General features: G+C 51.1%; 4 protein-coding genes across 4 annotated transcripts in view; 2 read left to right on the forward strand and 2 right to left on the reverse strand.

Annotated features, from left to right (window-relative positions):
• Nucleotides 1–2321, forward strand: part of STEHIDRAFT_163465 (uncharacterized protein) — a gene marked incomplete at both ends in the record, with an annotated part of 4554 nt that extends 2233 nt beyond the window's left edge. Inside the window, 2 exons of the mRNA XM_007311153.1 lie at nucleotides 410–747; nucleotides 2260–2321. Coding sequence (XP_007311215.1) covers nucleotides 410–747; nucleotides 2260–2321 — 400 coding nt within the window. The remainder of the gene's footprint in view (nucleotides 1–409; nucleotides 748–2259) is intronic.
• A 6068-nt stretch (nucleotides 2322–8389) lies between these two features.
• Nucleotides 8390–9997, reverse strand: STEHIDRAFT_116354 (uncharacterized protein; the record flags this gene model as incomplete). The annotated part of the gene is made up of 6 exons (XM_007311154.1): nucleotides 8390–8611; nucleotides 8676–8771; nucleotides 9048–9150; nucleotides 9501–9534; nucleotides 9580–9599; nucleotides 9738–9997. The coding sequence occupies 6 exons, from the start codon at nucleotides 9995–9997 to the stop codon at nucleotides 8390–8392; spliced, it is 735 nt and encodes a 244-aa protein (XP_007311216.1).
• A 1231-nt stretch (nucleotides 9998–11228) lies between these two features.
• STEHIDRAFT_69229 (3-hydroxyanthranilic acid dioxygenase) lies at nucleotides 11229–12099 on the reverse strand (the record flags this gene model as incomplete). The annotated part of the gene is made up of 4 exons (XM_007311123.1): nucleotides 11229–11404; nucleotides 11570–11650; nucleotides 11737–11851; nucleotides 11935–12099. 4 exons carry the CDS (start codon nucleotides 12097–12099, stop codon nucleotides 11229–11231), a joined length of 537 nt encoding a protein of 178 aa, XP_007311185.1.
• A 497-nt stretch (nucleotides 12100–12596) lies between these two features.
• STEHIDRAFT_106076 (uncharacterized protein) lies at nucleotides 12597–16287 on the forward strand. Its single transcript, XM_007311155.1, has 11 exons — nucleotides 12597–12778; nucleotides 12836–12960; nucleotides 13067–13202; nucleotides 13269–13369; nucleotides 13861–13985; nucleotides 14054–14121; nucleotides 14249–14358; nucleotides 14445–14764; nucleotides 14840–14991; nucleotides 15095–15542; nucleotides 15611–16287. The coding sequence occupies exons 1-11, from the start codon at nucleotides 12646–12648 to the stop codon at nucleotides 15939–15941; spliced, it is 2049 nt and encodes a 682-aa protein (XP_007311217.1). The 5' UTR covers nucleotides 12597–12645; the 3' UTR covers nucleotides 15942–16287.
• The last annotated feature ends 217 nt before the right edge of the window (nucleotides 16288–16504 follow it).

Consider the following 16504-nt stretch of genomic DNA (forward strand, 5'->3'; position numbering starts at 1 on the left):
ACCTCGGACATCGGACGGTGACGATGTTTTCTCCATGGTCTACAGACATGTGGCGAGGGCTCGAGGTTCCATTGCAGAGCTAAAGCGGACGGCCGAAACCCGTTTCGAAACTCTGGTTGAGAGGAACAAGCGCCTGTTCGTCAGGCTAAATGAACGGGGGGCCCGCTACCCCCCGAGGTTTCCATTCTACCTTGCAGTCGACGAAGTCGAAGCCCCCACTTCCCCCAATTTGTTGAGCGGTCGTCGTCCGGCCTGTTCACGGCTTGGTGTCAGTGCCTTGTTTTATGGATTTGATACCCCATGAGGCCCTTTCTCATATCGTGTGCGTATCTTCCTTCATCCTCCGTCTCGTGTCTTTTGCCTACTATCCTGACCCCGCCATTGTCTTGTTAGTTGTCGCTATTCGCAGCCCGGAGTTCGACTTTATCGGATGTACCTGGCCTCTACGTCTCCCGGACACCGCCTCGGTAAAGGACACCGCAAGAGTCGCTTGCAGCCCTGAGACACAACCGCCATCCGTAGTCCTCTCATGCTTCGCCTTGTTGCCTACCTCCTGGGCGACGATCCCGCACCACTTTAGGTTAGTGGTTGCGAGGAGGTCTCAGGCGTTCCCAGCCGATGGACATCTCAAGACCCACGCCCCAACCCAGACCGTCACCATCTCGAACAAGCCTGCGTTGCGTTTACACAGGTCATCATCTTCGCGGATCAGGCGGTGTTGGGGAGCGTTCTCCGCTCAGACAATCAGTATGATTTGTCCATACAGAGCTCACATCGTGCGGTCGGTTCTTCCTCTCGCGTCCTGTGACTCCGTCAACCAACTCGCCGATTTCTTTCGCTTTTGCAGTGGGACTGAAGTTCACTGTTCCCTTTGAATCACTCTCCTCCTACCAGATGCACGACCATGTCCTGGCACAGTCCATCTACAGCGATCGGCTGTGTCCAGCGCGTTACCTATTCACGCCTGTGGTCTACGTATCCGTACTGGTGAATCTTTCTACCACCACCATCTTTTCTTGTGTTTTGCTCCTGTTCTCGTTTCGCGACTCTTTTTTCTTTGACCATGTCCTGGCACAGTCCATCTACAGCGATCGGCTGCTGTCCAGCGTGTTGCATTTGAACACCTGTGGTCAATGTACGTATATTACTCGCATCACCTGCCTTCTCGTATCTTTGTTTCATTTTCGTGGTTCTTCTTCTCGTCGTTTTTTTTGATCTGCATTCACATCCTTTCGGAGTACTTTGTTGATACCATGTCCTGGCGCAGTCCATCTACCTCGATCGGCTGACGTCCAGCGTGTTGTCCTTTTATCACCTGTGGTCAATGTACCTGTACTACTCGCCTTCTCCCCCTTTTTTTGTCTTGTTCTCTCTCATGTTCTCTTCTTTCGTGATTTCTTTGCTACCCTTCCGCATTCAATTATTTCCTGTATCGATGTCGGATCCCTGTATTATCACATCCTGGCGCAGTCCATCTACAACGATTGGCTGACGTCCAGCGTGATATCCTTTCAACGCATGTAATTTGAGTACCTATATCCATACATCCGTCCTCGAGTCCTCATTTCTTCTACTCTTCCTTGCTTTTGTTTCGGGAACACACACCTACAAGTCTTGTAATTCATCTTACCGCCCGTGCGGTCCCACTGTTTCTTTGCTCTCGGGCTCAGGCTGTCCGCTGTCTCGTCCTCCGTAGACCTTGAGCGAACACACGCCGAAGCTTCTGCTACTGTCCAGTAGATTCCTCCGAGAATTGGACACATTGCTACGGAACATCAGTTTGGCAATCAATACGGTGTTCAATCGCTGGCGTCCTCCAGTACAGATGCATTCGTCGTGAAAGCATGCGATGAGATCGCGGGCGCATAATATTTGTTCCGATCCAGGCGTAGTGATTCTCTGCAGACGTTCACGAAACAATTTCGTGATTTCCTGCTATTCCGCAGCCTGAACACCCAGAGAGGACGTTGGGAGAGCACAACGACAAACTCGGAGGAACAACATTTTCTGTGCTGGACAGGGAAAGCTAGGTCCTGTTATCGTTATGCACTCCCCGAGAACGGCAACGCCTCTCGCGACGTGATCGACATGACGTGTGAACTGGGTCCGCAAACGCAGACAAAGCCCTATCTATAGCAGGGCAGACAACAGGAAGCGCACTTGGAGGCGCTGTCCACGATAGACTGAGTACTCTAGTAGAGAAACGTTGCAGCTCTCCCTTAGGAGTCGCATGTGAAAGCCTGACATGCGCACGTACAGGCCACAGCGCTGCAGCTCGAATGCATGCCGGAGAACTCGTGCTCTCGAAGGAGATCGAGTGAGCTTGAAGATGGTATCCACGCCGGAATGTCATCTACGCTGGAGAGAACTTTGTCGTACAGGTCTCCGAATATGACCGAATCCTCAGAACCTGTAGAGGAAGACACTTCATGAAGACGGTGAGACAAGGTAAACCTATGCTCGATACGTCTAGGTATCTTACGCCTATCGGGTTCGCGACCACTCGCAGGTGCACTTTCGAGTAAAGACTTCCAACAAGATAGAGCTCAATCATGAACCCAAGCTCTAGAGAACGTTCAAGGATCCGCGTCCCTGAAGCCGACGTCCTCAGGAGCACGCAACCACATTCCCTCACGGATGTACACCTCGACGTAAGCTGCTTCCCCGAGTACTTTGAAGACACCGGCGAGTGTGACACCTATGCCGTATAGCTGCAACATATGGTACCGTTTCGGCATCGGGGCCCATCAAGGTGTTTAGTAATTAGCCTGAGGGCTTTAGATGAGCGTACGTCCAGCGGTTCCAGAAAGAAACGCAGGCATACATGTTGATGACCTGCCCGAATGCAGTGATGGAAAAAGACAGCCTCCGTTGCGGTTGCGGAGGCTCTTCTCCACTGAGGGGTCGATGGCGACGGCGACATTGGACGACTCAGGTCGAACTTCTTCGGACGGCTTGAGCATACGCGACGTAAAGCGCGACGGGCAGACTTGGGCCCGGACTCAGTGAACGAAGTCGAGAATGCCTGTATACTTATATCGTCAATATAATGTGGAGGGACATGGAAGGCAGACACGTACCCGTTGCCACAGATATCCATCGCTATACCGCTTCTCTTGTTGATGCGTAGTCGTCGCTGCTAATAAAGCAATGTATGTTCGACCCACTGAGAGGAAAAATTAACGTGAGGAATCATAGGCATCGACGACTCCTTGTTGCAACTTACAAGTGAAAGGCGATGTGTGAAAGCACTTGAAGTGCAGGAACCAAGAGTATCTTGAGCTGTCTTGAGCACAATTACTTGAGACACAAAGTCTAGAAGAGAATGAACGGGTAAGTATGATCAGCTATGTGAGCTTCGTTGCACTCGGACGAGTCAGTCGGTGCTCGTACCCGCTCCGGTGTCACCTGGCTGAAAGGGAAAGCAAAGTTGGAAGGACATACCGACATAGTGATATTTCATGGTGAATTCATATTGTCTTGAATCCTATGACAATACTGTGAGTTTTAGAGACCGAAGTTAGACGATTAGTAAGGACGTACCGAATATCCAACCATGACACTAGTTGATCCAACAACCGACACTGACTACTCGCGAGTCCTGAACACGCACGAATCAAGGGGCTCATGAACACAAGTGTAGTTCAACCTAAATGCCAACAGGGTCCCCCTGTACCTTCATAGGAAGGCTAAATGACACCCACTCTAGCGTCCCGCTCCGAGTGATGGATAACACGAGTGAACAGAACCCCGAGATTTGAAGACACGTATATCAAGGAGCAGGGAGTACATAGCGGATAGGTGTCGTGCGACACGGCTCGTCACTTGCGAACAACGAGCAGAACAGACTGAAGTCTCACAGTCCAAGATTGAAGGCTCAGAAGTTGACGGGAGAGAGAAAGAGCAGAGACGAAGAGCCAGAGCATTATGTACCATTTGCATCCCTATTGTTCCGGCCCAGACAATAACACGTCGAAATATTTGTGCCGTGTCGTGATTGGGTGGTACTGCATGGCAAGACAAGACACTGAGACAAAAGACAAGACAAGAGACCAAGCCGGCGCTTATAGCAACAAATCCGAGTCGCAAAGGGCATTCCACAAGCGATCAGGAACAAACTGTCACTGGCACATATTAAGCCTGTCGCTGTCGCCCAGTAACCATTCGAGTACTCAAACCGCGAAACCAAGTGCGTTGTAAGAGCGAGAGGCTGTCTGTGGCAAGTCCGTGATGTCCACGACATTTCCCACGGCCGAGATGCCAGCCACAACATTTTGCAACCCGACTCGCGAGTGGCACCGCGGGCCACATAATCTCGGTTCACGCTGGCGCTGCCAGTGGACTCGGGACTCGTTGCTTTCCTCTTGCCTTCTCGACTTGTAAGCAGTGCGGACGACTTCAAGCTCACTCGTATGCCGAAACGTTATCTACTCGAGGCTGGTGCTCAAGTCCTCGAATGGCTAATCCGGTGCCATCTTCTGAGAGCTCAGTGCGTCAGGTTTGGACCGCATAGCAATTGTATACCGTTCACGCAGAGCAGTATCGTGGTACAGAGGCGCACGTGCTTCAAAAACTAGCTTCACATAAATCATCGATCAACGACCGCCACACTATACTTCACAAATACGGCGTAAAATCCCACTGGAACCTAGTGGCCTTGGAAACATGTTGTGCGGCCCAAGGAATTTGAATATCTCTGTACTTCAGTGATCGTCCTGTCATACTTACTGTAACCAGTCCACCGCGGCCATGTGACACTGATTCAACTAGGTATCACCCAAAAATCCCTTGATCCTATGATGAATAATTGGGTGAGAACGTTGACCGCAAAAAGAAAACGAAATGAGGGTACAGTCACGATGGAGGTAGGCGTAGCAAGGCTGACCGCATGCCCCAATGTAGGTTCTCGACGCCGTCGAGATACCGCCAGGAGTTGGCCAGGAGCCAAGCCCCTTCAAATGTCCAGACAAAGACGTATTTCTCTCGTATTTCTCTCGTGCATCATGGTCTCCGCGAGAAGACTTCGTTGCTTTGACGCGGAAGGACAACGCGGGTCCAATCTGTGCAGAGTCAACATCTGAGATGCAACTGTCGAAGGCACTGAAGCGTTGGCGCCACAGTGTGGCGACAGATCTGCCGAGATCCCTCTGACTTCTGCTGACCTCGAACACGAGTAACGGCCCCCCGTCTCTGAATTGTATATCTGGTAACCGTACAACGATATGGCGAGAGATCGTGTCACGGACATCCCAATTCCCCGGCCAAAGCATCCGATGTCAGTGGCAGTAACGGACCACTGCCCTGTTCGTGACTGACCGGCTATCAGACCAAACGGTATGAACACCGGGGTCTCAGTGTTTTGCCACCGAACGTTTCCGCCGACGACACCAGATGCTTGCCCACAATCGTTTGCTCGCACTGCATCCGGGGAACTCAGGCGCACGATCAGAAATGAAAAAGCGGGGACCTACTATTCGCCTGTGCCACGTCGGCGGCCTGACGTCTTCCTCTCCAAGCTGAGTTTCACGGAGTGAGAAATTGCCATCCTCGTGGTGTGTTGACCACTCCGCGACGCCTGCAGGACGGTGTTACTCCATCTCCGCACTGAGTAACATACAGAATACCACTTACCCTTGCGCAAAATCCTCGCCCGACTCTCTGCGGTAGCAAACCGCCCTGTTCGTTCGAATGTAAGTGGGGCGACTCTAGTAGGAATTTGCTCGAAGATGATAGGTCTGGGGTACGTCTGTGAGACACTCGAAGTTACTGTCCGTGTGCGTGGAGAGGGCCGTTGAATGCATATCAAAGCTATTTTGCGGCTCAGGGAAGATCAGGAGTCTTTCGAAGTTATAAAAGTAAGTGGAGATCGTGTGCAAGCCTGGATGAAGGGCACATAAGTAATCGTACTCACGAGCACCAAATCTGTCAAGGTTGTCTTTCATCACTCTGCTACACTTCTCCGTCAATACTGCACCATTAAGTGCTTCACAATTGTCATGTTGTTCGTTGGCCTGAGTACTTGTGAATCGATCTTGTTACACTTCGTTGAGCCTTCACCCCGAATGCTGCCTTCTGCACTGTCTAGCTGGCAAACCGTCCTACCGAATTTCGAAAGAATGGGATGCAAGCATGATACAATGATAAAGGAGACGAGAAAGTAACAGACAACCTTTGGGGAGTGCACGGCCGAGAAGCGGGCATCGATGGTGGGAGTTGAGAGAACGACGAAGTCTGTGGCAACGCGCCAAAGTTGGACGCGCCGGAAGCAAAGCGGAAGCAAATTGTCCTGCAGGTTCATCTTACGAACGACAACTTTCATCTACCTATTCATTGCTCCTGCCAATCCATACAGTCGTAGCGGTCAGAAGGTCTATGGTACTCTCGTTGTGTCGCACAGTCTTGAAACTTTTGGCTGCTTGTCACTGGTCGAAGTGAGCGCTACCACTGGTGACCACCTGGGGCAAATTTCCGCATCGGTTTGCATCCAGTGATTTCTCATATTCTCAAGCCAGCCGGGAAGTATACAAAACAGCTCTAACAACTCCCTATATAATTTTCCATCCAATATCTCGTAGCGCATCGTACTCCAGCCTGCCAGGTCCGACAACTATAGTAAGATACATCCCTCCGAGTCCATAGCGACTCGGAGGTGTCACCCTTCGCCCAGGCACCCGGCAAAGAGATCGGTTTACCAGCTCGGCACCCCTTGCCTTCTTGTGCAGGCCTCAACCGGCGCACATCAATCAGACCGGGACAGACCACGCTTCGAAGCGTGTTGCGTTCATAGCTTACTGCCGCCGAGCTAGTCCTTCTAAAGTTCGTGGTATGTGATTTAACCTAAACCCAAAGTTTGGTCAGTACAGCTTAATTTGATCGATGAACGACAGAGTCGCTGCGAGATTCGCCGTCATCGGGACATCTCAAGATTGTCAGTACCCAAGACTCTTGCCTCGAAGTTATTCAGTCGGCTCAAGATGACAACTTCGCAGAGGCTTTATGCACATCTCATGTCCTGTTGGTGAGTGTCATCATCATTCATGATTGCCACTTTGTTGGCGACGCAAGGCGGGAGAAAGTCGCGCGCTCGAACCCCAGCACGAAAAGCTTTTCTTCTGCTGGGCTCGGGGCAAAAAGTGGTTTTGAGAAGGTACTCCGCGAACCTACGGTGTCGCAACGTGTATATGACGCATCCCTGTTAACACGCCACGCTAGCTCAATCAGCTTCAGAGAGAGGGTGTCTGGGTGTCTGAGTTCGTCCGGACAGCACAAGACTAGACACCGTGATCCTGGCCTCTTCCATTCCCATGGTATATCCTCTGCCAGTGGACGCTCTTGAATATAAACGAGAGAGCACTGACGAGGGCATGACCACAAGAAGGTAGGGGCTGAGAGAAGGTGCTAATCACAGGCCCCCCGACGTATCCAACAATGCCACATTCGTGCGAACTGCATGGGCCATTCTAAACTAGCACTCGTTACATTGACGAGTGTCCAAGCCCAAAGCACCATCGAACATGTCACATATGATGCATCACCAAATGACGCACCATGAGCTCGACACAGATGCAACAAGGATGACGAAAGGCCTCGAGAATGAGGACGGTGTTATGCAGTATAACTCTGTGGGACCAGAGGCATACGTGCCGCACAACGGTGCTGGGTTGTAGGTCACTGATGAGATGGAGGAAACACGGCGGGATGTGCATGAGAGGCCGTAGGAGAATGGGATGGGGGGACTGGAAAAATTCGACCCTCAGACCTCGGGCCTTTATATTCTACGCAGGGAGCGAGAATTGGAGATGAAGGGGTAGAAAATACCTTGCGTAGCCCAACGGCATGCGTTCTGTCATCGATTATAATCGAGCGCATTTGACTTAGCACCGATTATTCACCCTTCTGTGGGCTGTACAGTCTCTCCAGATGGAGAAAGGTCGACCAGACGTACCCGTCGTTTCCTTTTGTTTCGCTCTCTAACGAGGCACCCTCGATAAAACATCGTGCCGCTCCCAATCTCCAATTCGCTTCTATCCCTTTCTTCCGTTTGAGCCGCTGCTTTCAACTTCCCTATCGTGGCTTCATCGGTTGCCTTTTCGTTTATTCGTACGTTCCAAGGGTGCAGCGAGTCAATCGAGTACGGAGGCGGATAAATGAAAGGGTCCGGTGTAAGCACCAGGTGAGGCGAGAGACGGATGAATTGGTCACGACAAAGACCTCGAGGAAATCTCGTTCTTCAGGGGCCTCACTCTCGAGCTGTCGATGCTTTTGGGGTTGGTCGAGCCAATGGCAGCAATCCTTCAGTTCTTGGTCTCCTCCAGATCCAATGCCCATCCGAAGGTGTGCGAAGCCTCAGATCACTTTAGAAGATTACTTTGCGGTTGTTCGATGGTTCTCAATGGATGGCCTTGAAAGCGTTGGTCACAAAAAGAGAACGAGTCGTGGATCGGCGATTTGGATTGCCACCACCTGCCACCAGACGTCGCTGATTAGAACTCAGACGCTCAGCGCCCTGGGCCTCTCCGCATTCTGCCTTCCGCAACCCTCCTGCCCATCGGCCACGTCCTTTCATATCTTTCTCAATTCCCATCAACCCCCATTTACCTCGTATTGCGAACTAAAACAAGCTCAAACACGCAGATGCGCCTGCCTACAGGCGTATGCTCTTTTCATCGGCTCACCCACACGTCCTTCAGGCGTCTCGACTCCACTATACCTCGTACAGCAACTTTCACTCCACCGGATTTCGGAGCGCCGGCCGCTCCATTTTCCAACCGCTATGTTGTTCATCGTCATCGGTTTTGGGCCGCTGACGCAAATATGTCTTGGAAATGCCCTTACATGTTCACGCGCTGTATCTTACTGTTCGTCCGTCCTGCTCGAAGATAGATGAAGTTCCCCGTCGACCTCCCCTTTGATGATTAATCTTGATCTAGATGCCCTGACTGTTTCCGAAAGATAGAATCGTGCAATGAGGCAAACAGCGTGGAAGGATGCGTATGAATGCTCCAAATCGACCACGGCGAGGGTTTGGAACAGGTCGGATGTCTCACTTGGCCACCACTCATGTAGGTCTGTATTACAGCGAGGCCAGCGAAGTTTGTCTCAACAGCCCCCATATTGCCACCGCCCTCACTCATAACACCACTCTCTTCCCTGGCTCCGTCGAAGACGATCGCCGTTTGGCAATCGTTTTTCAGCGTGTGAAGGTTATATCAGACTTCCAGCTACCCTTCTAGGCTTGAATACCGGGAGCGAAGGCACGGCACAACGAGATTGAAAGCTTGGTTATCGCCCCGCATTGGCACCGTCTCCACACCCTTGCTGCTCTGCTATTCGCCCGGTCATATCCCTCGATGCTTCTGCTGGCGCTCTTCAAGTTTCCGCGGCTGCTTCACCCCACCAGCCAATTTTACAGCGGCTGCAGTCGAAGCTTTCTAAAGGTACTCTGCACAAACACTCACGAAGACATTGCCCTCACCGTACGCAAGTAGGGCACGACTTACACGTAACGAAAGATGTCTGGGAGATTGGAGTGGGCTGCGAATGTTGCGTGAGATTATGGGAGCAGGTGAGTGGACGTACTACCTTCCGGTCTTCCTCTACTGCAACGGCCATGCTCTATAGTCAGCCGCCAAGGAAAATTGCCGTGAGCCCATCAGCTCAAATGGGCGAGAGTTGCAGACTATACCGCCGTTATACTCCAGCAGACACGACCGCGGGTATACCAAGTGCGTTCACACCTGATTTCTTTGCCCATCATATTTTCAGTCTTGTCCCACGCAAACTCCTTGTCTGGCTCTTTCTGGTGGTAAAAAGCTCCGGCGCCGTTCAGCGCGCCAGCATCTACTTGACCTCCGTGTCTGATACGCACTGTTTTCATGGAATGTGGGATGATCGCCGCTGAAACATTCCCTTTTGCCCGAGACCGACGTCGATCTGTCCAAAACGCCCTCCTGCTTGTCACCTTGACAGAGGAAGGCGCCTCTATGCAATGACACATGATCTGTATATATGAGAGATTTGAGCGTAACCTTGTGTGTTGACGTGTGAAGTTCAAGATTTTTTTCGGGAATGAATATCACAGCTCTACTGCGACGATGAAGTGGGCATCCGCGTGCTAGTGCTGTCAGAGTCAGTTGTTATATATATATATCTGTCCAGGCTACCTTCAGCAGTCACAAGCTCGTGTCATGTACGTTGGAGCACTCCCGTCTTCAAGATATAGGAAAGGTCCTCTGAACCAAGACCCCGCTCCGTATATGATCCTCCTATATCTTTCTATAAATATATGTCCCGTATGCACGCAAGCTCTCCATGGTACAGACTCTTACAAACTGCTCCCACACAACCTCACCGTCCGTTAGCAAGTTATCAGATCACCGTCTCGAAGCAGGTTGAGTGGAGCCGCCGCTAAGTCAAGGCAGTATAATCGGGAAACCTCACACTGGCTGGGACCCTCGCCAAAGTATCTGTAACGGTCCCTTGGCATAGACGTCATATCCAATCTTCGACCCGGTCAGCCAGTCGTATGTGTCAAGTATTTACGTTGATTTCGGCCACAACGGGGTCCTTCGATGGAGCCATACAGCACCGTTTTCAGTTCACATCCTTCTGCCATGTTCCCGGAACACAGCGGCGGCAGCAATGAACCTGAAGGCCAAGTAAAGTCGCCTTCACTTGGGCCTCGGAGGCCTACGCTTTGAGTTCTCTCCTGGATTATCGTTGGTTAGTTTTGTCGAGTGTGATAGATTGGGCTCACAAGCCTCATCGAAGATGCCGGCGAAAAAGCACGACAACGGGCTTTCAAGGATCGAAATCTAGTATCAGTGGGATCAGCGGGGAACTCTTGACGCCGGAAGGGGTTATTCAAACGCGACCACCTCATTTTGCCCTCGGGGCGATTTGCGCAACTTCAAGCGTCAAACTTGAATCTCCAAGGGGTTAGCGTTGGTGTCATGCTACCTCGATATCCAGATCACATTGCATAACAGGGCTCGAGACGAAAATAAATCTATACTCGGGTGATTTGGACGTGCAAAGGAAAAGCTTTAGGAAAGCGCAACCTCGCCGCTGTACCCATGTACACCTAAAGCCGAAGCAGGGTTTCTGCTGCTTCTCAAATAATACGTACACTCTTTCACCTTTCGTTCTTATACATAGACCATAAAAAGACACGATTTCCAAGAGTCATCCCAGCGATCAGAACATTCTATCACGCACCCGATGCTGCTTTACTTCGGTGGGGCCACAGATCCACAATCACCGCACCTCCTGACCTCCTCGTCCGACATCCACGTCTGGATGAGGGGCTTCAGTTGCGTCCCGAGGTCAGTGCAATGGAAGGAATCTTCTCTGATGATGGTGGGCTTCGTGTGGCAAGGCTGCCGGCAGTACCAGCGGAGACGGTCTAGAAAGACTGATCAGCGCCATTCGACAAAATTAAGTGGAGAGCCAGATCTAAAAAGAGAATTGGAGATCACAGAGACACCGCGGTGTAGGCGGAAGTCAAAGTGATACCAGGTAGGGAGGACAACAGCGAGGACGGGGAACGACGATGTGGCGAGAGACGTACCCGTGGCATCAGCTGGCCTGACCCTCTCGATCACGATACCGATTGTATCGGAAAACCTCACGGGATTGTGGGGCGTATTAGCTATATATTTCAAAAGTTGCAGACATGATACAGTTTGGGACGACGTCATCAAGTGGGTTTGAGAGCTCGATAGGGTGCGATAAAACTGAAGCTCGTACCTGGTAGGAGAAACATCTCTCCCTCTCCAATCTCGATATCCTTGAATTCATCCCCATCGACAACACGGAGGAGCATGCCGCCTTTGTATTGGTAAAACCACTCCTGTGTTCCAATTGCCCGAGAACGCATGTACGAAATCAGCCGCAGATCGGACCACGCTGAGTCTGTACTACTACAGCACTCACCTCAGTCTCGTTGACATGATAGTCGTTCCTCTCATTTGGCCCGCCCACGGCCATTACAACATAATCTCCTCCTGAGTAAAGGCAAAAGTTATTCACGGGAGGACGCAGAAGATGACCGTTCTCGGAGAGCCATTTGGGCAGATTGAGGGGTGGTGCGAGCGGCATTATGAACTGGGCGGTTTAGGTTGTAAAGAGAGCAAGTTTTATGAGGGCGAGAGGGAGGCTTATTTACAAGGAGCGTCGGGGGGATGAGTCAAACAGCGAGCAGCTCCGAAGTAAAAGGGGATCTTTGAAAGTCAAGGCTGACTTCCCAGCCGCCGGGAGGATCTCGGAAGGTGGCGAGTGTGGCGCATCGTCCCGCGGCTCTGAAAGCTTTTTTAGCTTGGGACTATCAGAGAGCGTAAGTATATGTAGCGGTTGCCGGGCCTTAGACGTGCAATAATTCTGCAATGATTTATGCCAATTTTTCCGTCTGCCTCCTCTTCTTATTGTTATTGTGTGTCCAAGTGTCCTCTCACAACCTGGTCGCTACGCGCTGAGTGGGTGACACTGATCATGAACGCGAAGGTCACAAAGTGTCACAGTTGATCACGTCCGGTCACGAGCCGCGACGCGCCCAGCTCGCTCTGCTGTTTTTGTCCAGCAAATTCATCCCCCTCATTCCCTTACCTCAAACAGAAGCTGGGTCTGTTGAGCAGTGTGCAGAGAATTATGGCTACAACACTCGATAATACCGGGTCACGCACAACGTACGCAAGAGCCATTCTGGGATCCACTTTGCACAATCGTCTCCCCCAGACCAAAGTTCTGTTGGTTGGTGCTGGTGGCATCGGCTGCGAGCTTTGTACGCTTTTGATTATATATGTGCTAGCTTCGCACTTACAATGACCACATTACACAGTGAAGAACATTGTTCTCGTAGGATTCGGGCATATCACGCTTTTGGACCTGGACACCATCGACTTGTCAAATTTGAACCGCCAATTTCTCTTTAGAAAGAAGGATGTTAAGCAGAGTAAAGCGATGGTGCGTATTTTATTTTTCTATCTTAGCTATGTTTCTGATCCTGCTCGCGTTTTTATCGGCGCCCTCGTTTCCTTCATAACTTGGTTTATCCCTCCTCGTCCCACAGGTCGCGTCGAAGACAGCGGCTGCATTCAATCCAAACGTCCACATACATCCGATTCATGGGAACATCAAGGACCCACAATTTGACTTGACGTGGTTCAAGCAATTCGACATCGTGTTGAACGCTTTAGACAACCTTGGTGCGCCTATCCTTTGCTATAATTATCTCTGAGAACTCATGCTGTTCCTCCTCAAATGGGTTATAGACGCTCGTCGGCATGTCAACAAAATGTGCATGGCTGGTGGCATTCCATCTGTCGAGTCGGGTACGGCTGGGTATCTAGGCCAGGTGCAACCATTACTGAAGGTTCGTCGCTATACTTCTCGCGGGTGCATGTTTCTTTGTGTATATCTGCTCGAACAATAAGATGTGCGAACACTGCCCCGTGATTATGAGCGGGAAATGCTACTATATCGACTCTCATGTTCTTCGGCATTGAGAGATATCGTTCACAGTCGAAGAAAGAAGCATGGCACGACCGCCCCGTTCTCAATTGTTTTTCGCGCTGCGGTACTAAATGTGCGAGTTTCAAGTAACACGCCACGGTACGGTGCCACATATATCGAAAGGGCTTCTTCGTGGACGCAGTCCGTTTTTGATTGCCACAATGTCCATGTGACGAGCTATGATTTGTTTCTTACGGTTTCTGCGCCAGTTGCATGTAGCCGGTCGATCCTGACACCCTTTACGGTGTTTTAAAATACGACGCTTGCTTCTGCTCATATGTGTGCTGTCAAGGCTAATTTTCGTGTCAGAGTCGCCAAAATATGCGCTAATTCCCATGTGCACATGTTTAGGACCGCACGGAATGTTTCGACTGCATACCCAAACCGACCCCGAAATCGTTTCCAGTGTGCACCATCCGCTCCACGCCATCACAACCGATTCACTGCATAGTATGGGCCAAAAGCTATCTCATGGGGTATGTCACTTCATATCTCACCGCACGCCATACACATTATTGATGAAATACAACTTTCTGCATCACAGTCAACTATTCGGCGAGGACGAGGACGCCACAGGGGAGCTCGATGAGGCAGAGAAGCAAGGAGAAAATGGTGAGCCATGATTCTTTCGTCCTAGCTATGTTTCGGCGGCCTATGCTAGCTGTTATCGCTCGACCTTTTGACCGCGAAACTGTATGAGAAGCTGATGTCCAATTTCGTTCGTGATGGTGGTCTCTAGCACAGGAGATTGCAACGCTTCGGAATGAGGCTCAAGCATTCAAAACGGTTCGCGCAGCTCTGCGCTCGCCAACAGGGACCGCTGAGGCAGCAAGACAAGTCTTCCAGAAGGTGCACGTTAATCTTCATAAAGGGACCGATCAGCCCGACTCATTACTCCAATGTATACTCATCAATTGACACTGATCGCTCTGCAGGTCTTCCACGCTGATATCCTGAATTTGCTCTCCATGGAAGATATGTGGAGGTATCGTGCTAAACCAGTGCCGCTCGACTTTGACGCTATCAAGGATAACCGGTTCGTCCTACACGGTGCACTCGCAAGCGAAGCAAAGCTGCATGGCAATGAAGCTGCACCTACTTCTTCGAACGCTTCGAACGGCGTGAACGGTGTGAAATCCAACGGCAGCGCTACGAACGGTTCTGGTTCAAGTTCTAGTATGACAACGTCGTCAAAAGGCTTGAAAGATCAAAGAGCCCTGTCGTTAAGGGACAATTGGGAGTTGTTCGTCACCAGGTGAGCAGCGACATCTTCATGATCTGCCAGAGCATGAGCTGACATATGGCGCAAATCACCTTTGTGGCGGTGCAGCACCGAGAGACTAGCGCGACGACTGAGGGCGGGAGAGGAGACCATTAGTTTCGATAAGGACGATGATGAGACGCTTGACTTCGTGACCGCAGCTGCGAACCTGCGATCAGCTGCATATGGCATCCAGGGGAAAAGTCGTTGGGAAGTCAAAGGTGAGCCGTATCTCAGCGTGCACTCGATTCACCCAGCCTGGGTGTACGAAACGGTGTCCTCCTCGCACTTCTTGCTTTCCATCGCTAATGCCAACGTTATTAGAAATGGCTGGGAACATCATTCCAGCTATCGCTACCACGAACGCCATCATTTCCGGCCTGATCGTTCTTCAAGCTCTTCATTTACTACGCAAGTCGTACCACGCGCTGAAGAATGTGCATTTGCAGTTCAAACCCACGGTTCCGCTCAGCTCCATCACCCTCTCGCCTCCTAATCTTCAATGCGGTGTCTGTAGAGATGTGTACTCTCAGATCCAATGTGACCCGGCGCGAGTGACGCTGAGGGAGGTCATTGATGGGCTCCGACCAGCAGGCACCGAAGATCGGGAAGTCAGTACCTACGAAGACAAACGTATGCTCAGTGATCCAGACTTCGACGACAATCTCGAGCGCACTCTTGAGAGTCTCAGCGTCACCGCCGGCAAATTCTTGAGCATCGTCGACGAGGACGGCGAGTACGAGACTATCACCATTGCGGTCGGGAATCTCCCGTAAGCATCTCGATAGCTCGCAAGTGAGATACATACGGTGTTGGACTGATAGACTTTAAACGAATCAGTGTCGGTCACCCAGCCGATGGTTCCGCATTGGTTCTGCCAGATACGTTGCCAGAGCTCCGCGGAAAACCTAAAGCCCCACCGCCCTCCACGCCTCCACCTCCCTCTGCAACGCTATCGGCACCGACCGCGACCAAGCGGTCCGCACCAGATGATGATGAAATTCAGGAGCAACCACACCCCTCAAAGCGCGCAAAAACGGCTACGAATGGTTCCGTGATGAATGCGAAACTCTATACGCCGAGCAAGAAACGTAGGCTGGAGGACGACGGGCTCGTTCTGTTGGACGAGCCGAACGAGAAGGTGGAAGACGATGTCATAGAGATTGATTGATCCTGCTTGATGGTCTGTTCTTTGTCCCCTTTGCTTTGCACCTCACGCATGCCTGTGTCTTTCTTGTTCGCCCGCTACCCGGGTCATACTATATTATCCCATTATTCCTATCTTGATGTTCAGCTGAAGAGTCCCGGGGCCATACATCTCCCTGTTATGATGTTCCTGCGCCATGCAGTATGGTACCTCCCATCTCAGCCGCCCATGTTTGCGTTTAATTTCCGCGTGGTATGTTCTTTGGTTCGTCTCCTCGCCCTCATGCATTCCCGCAGCGTTAGGATAACCGTTCCTACCTGTTGCAAGATTTGCAGCCAGCTTTTGTCCTTACAGCTCATTTTGATGCAACTACCGCTAATGATATTCCCAATCTCTCATATCTGGAGCACCCGCTTGTGCGCGGCCCCCGGGGCAAGCTCATGTGGGTTTGGTTTTTCGTATTTAAGCAAGGACATGCTGTGTTCTTCTTCCTCCACTCTAGAGAGCCTCTACAGTTCTTGGGATCCCTCTGTCCCTTCCTCTCCTTGTCTGCATATCTATAGGTCAGCATGTTGGGCTTGTTTGGG

The sequence above is a fragment of the Stereum hirsutum genome, assembly GCF_000264905.1.
Source record: "Stereum hirsutum FP-91666 SS1 unplaced genomic scaffold STEHIscaffold_24, whole genome shotgun sequence".
Lineage (NCBI taxonomy): Eukaryota > Fungi > Basidiomycota > Agaricomycetes > Russulales > Stereaceae > Stereum > Stereum hirsutum.